This window comes from Erythrolamprus reginae, chromosome 1, assembly GCF_031021105.1.
Source record: "Erythrolamprus reginae isolate rEryReg1 chromosome 1, rEryReg1.hap1, whole genome shotgun sequence".
NCBI classification, from domain to species: Eukaryota; Metazoa; Chordata; class Lepidosauria; order Squamata; family Dipsadidae; genus Erythrolamprus; species Erythrolamprus reginae.
In genome coordinates this window covers 422,475,254-422,488,029 of record NC_091950.1, presented here as the reverse complement: position 1 = coordinate 422,488,029, position 12,776 = coordinate 422,475,254, and the positions used below count along the sequence as shown (strand labels likewise).

General features: G+C 39.7%; 1 protein-coding gene across 2 annotated transcripts in view; it reads left to right on the top strand.

Moving 5' to 3' along the window:
* The first annotated feature begins 2,913 nt into the window (after positions 1-2,913).
* PIGL (phosphatidylinositol glycan anchor biosynthesis class L) overlaps positions 2,914-12,776 on the top strand; it is a 32,827-nt gene continuing 22,964 nt past the window's right edge. Inside the window, exons 1-2 of one of the 2 annotated variants that reach the window (XM_070742820.1) lie at positions 2,914-3,212; positions 5,888-5,987. In XM_070742820.1, the coding sequence (XP_070598921.1) occupies positions 2,927-3,212; positions 5,888-5,987 (386 nt within the window). In that variant the 5' untranslated portion in view covers positions 2,914-2,926. The remainder of the gene's footprint in view (positions 3,213-5,887; positions 5,988-12,776) is intronic. The other variant, XM_070742828.1, reaches the window with a different exon arrangement.

Here is a 12,776-nt window from a genome sequence, read left to right as displayed (position 1 = left end):
CATCCTTTTGTAGGTGAGGTCTCCAGAACTGGACACAGTATTCCAAATGGGGTCTCACCAGCACTCTATACAGCGGGATCATACTCCCTCTTCCTGCTTGTTATACCTCTAGCTATGCAGCCAAGCATTCTACTCGCTTTCCTTTTGAGACTGTCATAAATCACTACCCCTAAATCCTTCTCATCTGAAGTTTTTGCTAACACAGAACTGCCAATACTTATAATTATTATATATTTTATAATTATTTATAATTTATAATTATAATTATTGAATGCTATGAATGCTATTAACCTTCCATTGTTTTTATCAACGTCGTACAACTGTGAAGGAAAATAGTTAGGCTCGTCTATGAGGACATTTAAACAATTTGCATTGCGCAATGTGTATGTGTAATATGAACTGATCATTCAGCTCCAACCACATATATTTGGGTGGAACGCCCACTGGCCTGCAAAGAAGCCCAAATGAACCCAGTAGGAGTTACTTGCAAACAAACAGCGTCATGCCCAGAATGTTATATACGCTACAAATGTTTTTTTAATTAGCATTCAGATTAGGTTGCAGTTATGGTTTCTAAATTAAAAAAAACACTGGCAGGTGATATTAAAATGGACTTTTTAATGGCTCAATCCAATAGAAACAGCTTATTTCAAACCTTTTAGATTCAGGATACTTTTAGGGTCTTAAAGCAAATAGTGGCCCCCATTGGTTTATGTGGGTGTAAAAAAGACACTGTTACAGGGCTGGGATTCAAAGATTTAATCAATGGGTTCTCTGCCCTAGTTGCTGAGGTGGGCGTGGTCATGGTGGGCGTGGCCTACTCTGCAGTGAAGGGCTATACTACTATTTTTTACTCCCACACTGTGGGCGTGGCTTATTTTGTGGGTGCAGCTTGCCTGCCATGGGACCAGAGGGTAGCTTAAAGGTCATGTGACTGGCTTAAAGGTGGCCAACATGACATCACTCACGTCAAGGGTTTGAGTTAGGGAAGGGATAGACAAAGTTGGCTCTTCTATGACATGTGGACTTCAACTCCCAGAATTCCTGAGCTAGCATGATTAACTCAGGAATTCTGGGAGTTGAGGTCCACAAGTCATAGAAGAGCCAACTTTGCCTACTCCTGGGTTAGGGTGCCTGTCCTCTCCTCGCCTCAAAGAGATACAATTTCTATTTACTATTACTAAACATCAAAATTATTTTATTTAATTCTATGTATATATGCCATATGTCTACATACAAATTACACAGAGGCACACAAAGATATACAATATCTACTATATAAACTGTATGTGTACGTATGTATACACACACACACACAAACACAGTTCTTCTATAATTATACACATTCAGCCCTACCTGGACCGGGAGTCACTGCTCACAGTCACTCATGCCCTCATCACCTCGAGGTTCGACTACTGTAATGGGGCTACCTTTGAAGAGTGTTCGAAAACTTCAGATCGTGCAGAATGCAGCTGCGAAAGCAATCATGGGCTTCCCTAGGTATGCCCATGTTACACCAACACTGCGCAGTCTGCATTGGTTGCCGATCAGTTTCCGGTCACAATTAAAAGCCCTTCATGGCATCGGACCAGAATATCTCCAGGACCACCTTCTGCTGTACGAATCCCAGCGACCGGTTAGGTCCCACAGAGTTGGCCTTCTCCGGGTCCTCTCAACAAAACAATGTCGTCTGCAGGGACCCAGGGGAAGAGCCTTCTCTGTGGCGGCCCCGACCCTCTGGAATCAACTCACTGCTGCACCTGTAGAGATAGCAAAATTGCGCATGGAGCCACAGGTAAAACCACACTGAAACGGCCACAATTTTGCTATTTCCACAGGTGCAGCAGCAAAATTGCGCTGGTCCCACAAGAACCTATGAGCTGTGGCGGCAAGCGCAATTTAGTGTTCCGGCTCGCAGCCCATCGCTGTCCGGAGGGGTCAGGAAACTCTGAGTTTGGTTGTTTTCAAGTACACAGTTCATGACCCGATTACAAGACATCATCAGAGCTAGAAGGGAGTGGGATTCGTAAAGAAGAGGATGGGAAGAGGAAAGAGAAGCAGAGGACTGTGGAATTATTGGTACTTTCTCAAGTCAGTGATTTTCTTGCAGAAGTTTCATGACCCAACTAAGAGACATCATCAAGGCTAGAAAGGTTTGTGAAGAGGAGGAGAACTGTGGAGTCCTTGGTACTCTCTGACCTTGGTTACTTTCTTGCAGACCTTTCATGACCCAATTAGGTAACATCATCAGGGCTAGAAGGGAGAGTTTGTGGAGTCGAGGAAGAAGAGGAAAGAAAGAAACTGAGGGGTCTTTCGTACTCTCCGAGATTGATTGTTTGCTTGCAGACATTTCATTACCCTAACTAAATAACATCATCGGCAAAAAACCAGTAACTTCACAGCTTTTATCTCCAGTAAATGCAACATTCCAGAATATATTGCTATTCATTCATTGTCAACTTAATAATTTATCTGTTTTTTTGGATTCTGCAACAACCTGAAATTAAGCAACACTGCAAAGGCAAAGTTCACACGTACGGGAGAGTGTCCAATGTACTTTAGTGTTCCTGAGGAGTTTGGGCATGTGTTTTTTTTCTTCTTCAAGGAATGAATTGGAAGGGAGCAAAATTGAGATACGTATTTTAAATAATTTAAAGGATGCTGCGCTTGAGCTGGTCCAGGAACTGAAGCATCATATTTGAAAGGCAGAACAAACCCAAAGGCGTCCAGATAAAAGATTGGAAGTTATCCTAGATTTGGTAATTTTTTGGTACCCTGCAACGGTTTTTACAAGCCAGCTTGGAAATACCAAGAAAATACCATTTTCTTAAAAAGAATACGAGGCGGAACCATTCTTTGTGGTTCAGGTTTCCATCCAGACTTTCTTTGTCCCTTCCTCTTTTTCTTCCTTCTTTGCAGCGTTAAAATGGCGACGAACGCCCCGTTTCTTTTCTTTCTTGTCGTTCTTTTGCTATGGTTCCTTTCTCGTTGGTGGCTACAGCGCTACCGCGGCCTGAAGAAGTGGCGGCGGCCGGCCCACCACCGGACGCTTTTTTCAAACGGACTGGAGGTGTCAGCGACAGTGCGACGCGACGTCCAAGCCACCCGCGTCCTCTTCGTGACGGCGCACCCTGATGACGAAGCGATGTTCTTCGCCCCCACCATCCTTGCCATGAAGTCGGCCAGCCTGTGGCTGCTCTGTGGCTCCACAGGTGAGGGGAGGGGGGAGAAAGAAAGAGCGCTGCGGAGTTGCCTAGCAACCGCGCCCTCTGAACGCCCATCTTGCGCGCCGGCTAAACGAGCTCATGGCCGCTGCCGTGTGTAGGCGGAGCCCCTCTGACGTAATCTGGCTTAGACCTTCGAAAGAGCTCCGCCCATCTCTACCCTGTTTTACTTAAGCTAATAAAGGTCCGCCATTCTGTGTGATGTCACTGAGCCTCAGTTTGCCCTGTCTACAAAATGGGCATAAGAACCAAGCAGAAGTTGAAAAAGAAATTTCTCTTTCTTTTTCTTTTTTTCTTTTCATTTCCTATTGTTTCCTTCCCCTTGTTTCCTTCTTTCCCTTTTCTCCTTTTCTTTTTTCTTTCCTCTTCTTTTATATATGCAGTACATGTGTATTCTGATGTACAGCCATATACTTAAAATCCATATACATTTTTATTGGTACTTGTACAATGCTTTTATTTTATGTATCCCTTCCCTACTTATTTGCAATAAAGATTATATTTTTATAATATTTAAAAATTTAAAAAATTGGTTCATTGAAAGGCCTAGAAGTCAAATAAGTTAAATTAAATTAAACTTTATGTATATTGAGAGCATATGTATCAATGTCCAATCATACTTGGCCAATAAAGTATTCTGTTCTGTTCTATTCTATTCTATTTTATTTTTTTATTTTTATTTATTCATTTGTCCAATACACAAATACATATGAAGAAAAATAGACATGTAGTAATATATATAAGGGTAAAAGTCAACTTAGAGGAGAAAATATATGAAAGGAAGAAAACATATGATATGTGAGAGAAAGGAAAGACAATTGGACAGGGGACGAAAGGCACACTAGTGCACTTATGTACGCCCCTTACTGGCCTCTTAGGAACCTGGAGAGATCAATCGTGGATATTCTGTTCTATTCTATATTCTATTCTATATTCTATTCTATATTTTATTCTATATTCTATTCTATATTCTATTCCTGCCAACCTGCCTTCCATTGAGGACCTGGATACTGCATGAGTCAAAAAGAGGGCGGGGAAAATATTTACTGACCCCTCACATCCTGGACACAAATTGTTTCAACTCCTCCCCTCAAAACATCGCTACAGAGCACTGCACACCAAGACAACTAGACACAAGAACAGTTTTTTTCCGAACGCCATCACTCTGCTAAACAAATAATTCCCTCAACACTGTCAGACTTTCTACTAAATCTGCACTTCTATTCTACTAGTTTTTCTCATCATTCCTATCACCCATTTCCTCCCATGTTGACTGTATGACTGTAACTTGTTGCGTATATCCTAAGATTTTTATTAATATTGCTTCTTCATTGCTTATTTGACCCCTATGACAATCATTAAGTGTTGTACCACATGATTCTTGACAAATGTATATTTTATTTTATGTACGCGGAGAGCATATGCACCCTGGTCATGAGTCATTTTTTTCAGTGCTGCTGTCACTTTATTTATTTATTTATTTATTTTATTATTTAGATTTGTATGCCGCCCCTCTCCGAAGACTCGGGGCGGCTCACTTCTAACAGTTACTAACTGAACTGTTATAAGCCAAGGACTGCCTGTAATTCTCTGCCACTGCCCTCAAAACTAGGGGGGAAAACATCATAAAACTTAGCCGGCAAAACAGAAAATACATCCACTTTTATACTTTTTCCAGCACAGATTCTGTTATGTGGACTTTTCCTCTTTTGAATTTTCAGTGACGTTAATTTTTTTTAATTTTTTTGTCGGGCAAGGGGGAAAATTTATTTATTTTTATTTATTTATTTATTTATTTTGTCCAATACACAATGAGGGTTTTAGTGAGTATATATCAATATACACATAGTAAAATACATGATGAAGGTTATAGAGGAGATACTCATAGTAAAATATATCTAAGAAATAATAGAAAAGAAGATATAGGAATAGAATATATAGGAATAGAATATATAGAATATATAGAATATAGGAATAGAATATATATATATATATATATATATATATATATATATATATACACAGTATATATATACACACACATACATATATATATATACATATATATATACAGTATATACATATATACATATACATATATATATATATATATATATATATATATATATATATATACACATACATACATACATACATATACACATATACATATATATATAGGAATAGAATATATCAATGAAAGAATAGAAGAAGAGATATAGGAGAGCAATAGGACAGGGGACGGAAGGCACTCTAGTGCACTTGTACTCGCCCCTTACTGACCTCTTAGGAATCTGGACAGGTCAACAGTGGATAATCTAAGGGTAAAGTGTTGGGGGTTTGGGGATGACACTATGGAGTCCGGTAATGAGTTCCACACTTCGACAACTCGGTTACTGAAGTCATATTTTTTACAGTCAAGTTTGGAGCGGTTAATATTAAGTTTAAATCTGTTGTGTGCTCTTGTGTTGTTGTGGTTGAAGCTGAAGTAGTCGCCGACAGGCAGGACGTTGCAGCATATGATCTTGTGGGCAATACTTAGATCTTGTTTAAGGCGTCTTAGTTCTAAACTTTCAAAATGTTTGTGCTGGGAAAACTGGTAAATAAATAAATGACAAATCGTGGCAAAAGAGATGACTTTCATCTCTCTTTTCAATTCACAGGGAATTACTATCAGCAGGGAGAGATTCGTAAAGCGGAACTGATAGAAAGCTGCAAAGTTTTGGGGATCCCTCCTTCCAATGTAACCATCATGGACCACAGGTAATTTGCTTTTAAAACAACTAGCATGGTTGGGTTGTGCAAAAAGTCATTGAATCATGAAAGGGATCTAAAAGGCAGTGGTGGACTGCAAAATTTTATAGCAACCAGTTCTCCAGTGGCGGGGTGGACAGGACTGGGTGGTCATGTGACTGGGTTGGCGTGGCCAACTAGCAGGGGTGGGCTACTGCCTGGACGAGGGGCGGGAATGCAGTGGGGTAGCGGAAATGGAGCCCCACCCCAGAGCCCCCAATTTGCACTGAAAGATGTTGAAAGAAAATGCAGGGCGTCCCGCATAAGCCATGCGCACAGTGTGGTAGTAAAGATTTTGGTAGCCCTTCACTGCCAACTAGCCTCTGACGGCCCTTAGGATACTGACTCGCCCTTTCCACAGGAACTGAAAGAGCATCTCTTGTTAAGACAGGGTCTTGCACAGCACAGTGAAATTTATCAGCCGTGAGATGCCACTTTCCTCTCAGTGGTTAATAATAATAATAATTATTATTATATATTATATATTATATAATAATAATTATAATTATTACAATTATTACAATTATTATAATTATTATAATTATTATAATTATTATAATTATTACAATTATTACAATTATTATAATTATTACAATTATTACAATTATTACAATTATTACAATTATTACAATTATTACAATTATTACAATTATTATAATTATTATAATTATTATAATTATTATAATTATTATAATTATAATAATAATAATGGGTGGGCAGTGTGGTTGGGCGGTAGGAAAAGCAAGTAGAATGCTGGTTGCATAGCTAGAGGGATAACAAGCAGGAAGAGGAAGATTATGATCCCGCTATATAGAATGCTGGTGAGACCCCATTTGGAATACAGTACTGTGTTCAGTTCTGGAGACCTCACCTACAAAAAGATATTGACAAAATTGAACGGGTCCAAAGATGGGCTACAAGAATGGTGGAAGGTCTGAAGCATAAAACGTATCAAGAAAGACTTCATGAACTCAATCTGTAGAGTCTGGAGGACAGAAGGAAAAGGGGGGACAGGATCGAAACACTTAAATATGTCAAAGGGTTAAATAAGGTCCAGGAGGGAAGTGTTTTTAATAGGAAAGTGAACACAAGAACAAGGGGACACAATCTGAAGTTAGTTGGGGAAAAGATCAAAAGCAACGTGAGAAAATATTATTTGACTGAAAGAGTAGTAGATCCTTGGAACAAACTTCCAGCAGACGTGGTTGGTAAATCCACAGTAACTGAATTTAAACATGCCTGGGATAAACATAGATCCATCCTAAGATAAAATACAGGAAATAGTATAAGGGCAGACTAGATCAGTGATTTTCAACCTTTTTTGAGCCGCGGCACATTTTTTACATTTACAAAATCCTGGGGCACACCACCAACCAAAATGACACAAAATGACACCCTAAGACACTCTCCTCTCTTTTTCCATCCCTGTCTCCCCCCCCCCTTGTGTGTGTGTGTGTGTGTGTGTGTATACCCACTCTTGAACCATTTCCAAAAACAGGGGAGGGCTGGGGGTTTTCTCTCTCTTATTCTTTGGGTGCTTTTTATCATATGCTTTAAATCAAGAGTCACCTCTCTCTCTCTTTTGTTTCTCTCTCTTTCCTCTCATTCTCTGTCTCAATCATTTTCTCATTTCTCTTTTTTCCTCCCCTTTTTGCTCATTTCTCTCTCCCTCTCCTTTTCTCTCTCTCTCTCTTGCTTTCTTTCTCTCTCTTTCTCTCTCTCTTACTTTCTCTCTCTCTCTCTCTTGCTTTCTCTTTTCTTTCTCTCTCTTGCTTTCTTTCTCTCTCTCTCTCTCTCTCTCACTCTCTTTCTCTCTCTGCAAAAAGTTGTGAGACCGGAACCTGAGCTTCCTTCTTCGCGGCACACCTGACCATGTCTTGCGGCACACTAGTGTGCCACGGCACACTGGTTGAAAAACACTGGACTAGATGGACCATGAGGTCTTTTTCTGCCGTCAGTCTTCTATGTTTCTATGTTTCTAATAATAATAATAATAATAATAATAATAATAATAATAATAATTAAAAATTTATTGTCATTGTCAAAACAACGAATTGTCATTGGCAACGAAACTCGTGTGACACCCCAGAGACCAGCCCCACCATACATAAAATCAGAATAGGTACATTTAAAAATAAAATAAAAAATAGAATAAAAAATAGAATAAAATGTCCCACCCACTACAAATTCCCCACCCTGAACCACTCAACCAACTACATGACAAACCGAGTAATACTGTATTTAAAAGGTTCTCAACCTTTCTAGTGCCGTGAGCCATTAATACAGTTCCTCATGTTGTGGTGACCCCCAACCATAGGTCGAGCACCAATTCTTCCAACAGAGCTTTAAGCTGATTGGCAAGAAGGTCAGAGGGACACCCCGACTGTAAACGCCTGATTGGTCGGATTGTAAAAATATGTTCTAAGGTGCCAGAATAGAAGCTTTTGTTCCTAATCAGGGGAAATGTGTCTTTTTCCCCAGGGTCTTAGGCGAAGTGGTTGTTCGAACCCCCCAAAGGGGTCCTGACCCCCAGGTCAAGAACCACCTCATTGCTTTCCGGATGAGACTTAAAGTCTAGGTCCAGCTCCACTCTGTCAGCAAGTGTTGGTAATGACCTATAAAGCCCTACATGGCATCGGACCAGAATATTTCCTGGATCGTCTTCTGCCGCACGAATCCCAGCAACCAGTTAGGTCCCACAGAGTTGGCCTTCTCCGGGTCTCGTTGACTAAAAAATGTCGTCTGGCGGGCCCCAGGGGAAGAGCCTTCTCTGTGGCGGCCCCGGCCCTCTGGAACCAACTCCCCCAGAGATCAGAACTGCCCTCACCCTCCTTGCCTTTCCTAAATTGCTTAAGACCCACCTATATCACCAGGCATGGGAGAATTGAGACATCTCCCCCGGGCTTATATAGTTTATGTATGGTGTGCTTGTGTTGTATGATTTTTAAATGTTGGGTTTTAGATAATTTTTAATATTAGATTTGTTACATTGTATACTGTTATTATTATTGTTGTGAGCCCCGAGTCTTCGGAGTGGGGCGGCATACAAATGTAATAAATTTGTAATAGGAATAAGAATGGAATGGTTAGGAATGGAATGGATTGGAATGATTGGGAATAATTAGGAATAAGAATAGGAATAAAAATACAGTACCGATTGTATTTTTCACCAGAAAATAATTTGATATCAGAGAAGACGGTTTATGTTTTTCCTTCTCACAAGAGAATATGAATGATATATACTATATTGTTTGTTTATTGTTATAGTCAACATTGTTTATTGTATTTAAATAATTAATTAACTGTTACTATTATTATAATTATTATTATTTTTGTTTGTTTGTGTTTTGTTTTGTTTTGTTTTTTCTTTTGTTACATTTTGTAAATGTGTATATGTATATATATTTTAAATCAATTAAAAAATTTCTAAAAAAAAAAGAAATATGAGTGGAATGGAATGGAATGGTTAGAAATAATAATAGGAATGGAATTGGAATGGAATAGGAATGGAATGGATTGGAATAGTTTGGAATAAGAATAGGAATATAAATAGAATGGAATTGATTGGAATGGAATAGGAATGGTTAGGAATAGAATGGAATGGAATAGAATAGAATAGAATGTTATTTATCTATCTATCTGTCTGTCTGTCTATCTATCTATCTATCTATCTATCTATCTATCTATCTATCTATCTATTTATTGGATTTGTATGCCGGCCCTCTCCGCAGACTCGGAGAATTCTTTATGGCGAAGTGTGATTGGACACACAGGGAATTTGTCTTGATGCAGATGCTCTCAGTATACATAAAAGACACTATTATAAACAACATTCATATTTTACTTCCCTAGACACATAAGAATAATCTTTCTTCATCTAATTTATACCTCCTATCTCTAAAAATGGATAGAACCTATTCCCCGTTGAGTAGTATTCTGTATCGCCTGTATCTTTTATTTTCAATGTCAGTCTATCCACCTCTGCAGAGTACAATATTTTCCAAATTATATTTCCATCCGGTGGGGTGTTCTCAGTTGGCCAATATTGGTCAAATGCAGTTCTTGCTGCTGTCAAGACATGAAGCGTTTTAAGTAAACAATCTCGGCTTTATCATAATTTTCCGGCTTTATATTCTAAGAAAAATATGCCTGGGTTTAAAGCTGTATGCTAAGGATTTGTTATAAATTCCAGGACACTCCTATGTTTAGAAATATTCTTTTCCCAAGGTCAAATGCTGGTTTCCCTTATTGCTGTGTGTTTTTTCCAGATTTGATTTAACAGCGGGGGGGGGGGGGGGTGTTCAGCGAAAGGGAAAACAGAGGGCAAGTCAGTTTCTCTCTCTCCTCCACAGCTAAACAAATCCCAGATGGTCCTTATTTACAGAAGCATGCAAACACGGCTTCCAAGAAGCAAACAACCCTCTTCCCCCCCAACCCCAGGAATTAACAAACCATCTTGGCAATTTTTCTTGCCAGCTATTCCTGGAAGATCGGAGGTTTGGCAACCCTCTCCTTTGAGAAGGCTGTTTTTAGAGGAGGGAAACAACGACAAAACATTTGAAATAAAATCTTGTGGTTTAGCCCAGTTTTCCCCAGAGGCAGCCCTGCCAAGGGAACCCTGCCGTTGTTTCTGTGCCCGAGACGTTGCAAGCTTGGAAATCATCCCAAAGGCCCTTTGGGAAGAGCATAGAGAATAGAATAGAGAAAGAATGGAATGGAACAGAACAAAACAGAATAGAATAGAATAGAATATGGAATGAAGAAATAGACTAGAACAGAACACAACAGAATATGGAAAGAATAGAATAGGGAAAGAATGGAATGGAGTGGAGTAGAGTAGAATAGAATATGGAATGAAGAAATAAACTAGAACAGAATAGAATATGGAAAGAATACAATAGTAGAATAAAATAGCATAGAATATTTATTTATTTATTTATTTATTTATTCATTCATTCATTCATTCATTCATTTATTTATTAGATTTGTATGCCGCCCCTTTCCGTAGACTCGGGGCGGCTCACAACACAATAAAAACAGTTTATAACAAATCTAATAATTTACAATTTAAAATATTAAAAAAACCCATTATTAAACAGACATACACACAAGCATACCATACATAACTTGTATAGGCCCAGGGGAGATATCTCAGTTCCCCCATGCCTGACGACAAAGGTGGGTTTTAAGGAGTTTGCGAAAGACGAGGAGGGTAGGGGCAGTTCTAATCTCTGGGGGGAGCTGGTTCCAGAGAGTCGGGGCCACCACAGAGAAGGCTCTTCCCCTGGGGCCCGCCAACCGACATTGTTTAGTTGACGTGACCCGGAGAAGGCCCACTCTGTGGGACCTAATCGGTCCCTGGGATTCGTGCGGCAGCAGGCGGTCTCGGAGATATTCTGGTCCGATGCCATGAAGGGCTTTAAAGGTCATAACCAACACTTTGAATTGTGACCGGAAATTGATCAGCAACCAATGCAGACTGTATGGAATATGGAATGAAGAAATAGACTAGAACAGAATAGAATATGGAAAGAGTAGAATAAGAGTAGAATAAAATAGAATAGAATAATGGAATGAAGAAATAGACTAAAACAGAATAGAATATGGAAAGAATAAAATAGGAGTAGAATAAAATATAATAGAATATTGAAAGAAGAAATAGACTAGAACAGAATATGGAAATAATAGAACAGGGGTAGAATAAAACAGAATAGAATATGGAAAGAATAGGAGTAGAATAAAATAGAATAGTATATGGAATGAAGAAATAGACTAGAACAGAATAGAATATGGAAAGAATAGAATAGAATAGAATAGAATCAGAATTCTTTATTGGCCAAGTGTGATTGGGCACACAAGAAATTTGTCTTTGGTGCAGATGCTTTCAGTGCACATAAAAGAAAAGTTTGTCAAGAATCATGTGGTACAACACTTAATGGCTGTCTTAGGGTTCAAATAAACAATCAGGAAACAATATTAATATAAATCATAAGGATACAAGCAACAGGTTACAGTCATGTGGTCATAAGTGGGAGGAGCGAGGTGATAGGAACGATGAGAAGACTAATAGAGTGTGAAATAAGTGTGAGAAACGGTCTCGTAAGTCGCTTTTTTTCAGCGCCATCCAGTATTGTGATGCAGCATGGTTTGCCGTCCCAGAAGGAAAATGGAGATGCGCATGAATCTGCGTCCCTGACAGGTGCATGCCCGTGCCTGTGTGAGATTCGGCTTCTGCGCTTGCACAGGAAGCAAAATATCACACGAGGTTGAGATTTCAACCTCAACGTGCATGAGACTTTGCCGACTTTGGGCGGTTTCTTTGCTTCCGCAAAAACCGGCGAAATCTCATGTGCGCAAGCATGCTCACACGATATTTCACTTCCTGCACATGCACAGAAGACAACTCCCACGCTGGCTCCTGCGCATGCCTGACACCGGCGCACCCGCAAGCCCTTGACTGGTGCCATTGTAACTTTGAACCAGGGCTGGGCTGCTAGACTTAACGCTAAATTGGGCTCGCGGCGGCGGCTCGTGAGAGCTAGCAGGGCCAGCGCGAAAAGTAGTAGGACAAGCAAGTAGGATGCTTGGCTGCATAGCTAGAGGTATAACAAGCAGGAAGAGGGAGATTGTGATCCCCTTATATAGAGCGCTGGTGAGACCCCATTTGGAATATTGTGTTCAGTTCTGGAGACCTCACCTACAAAAAGATATTGACAAAATTGAACGGGTCCAAAGACGGGCTACAAGGATGGTGGAAGG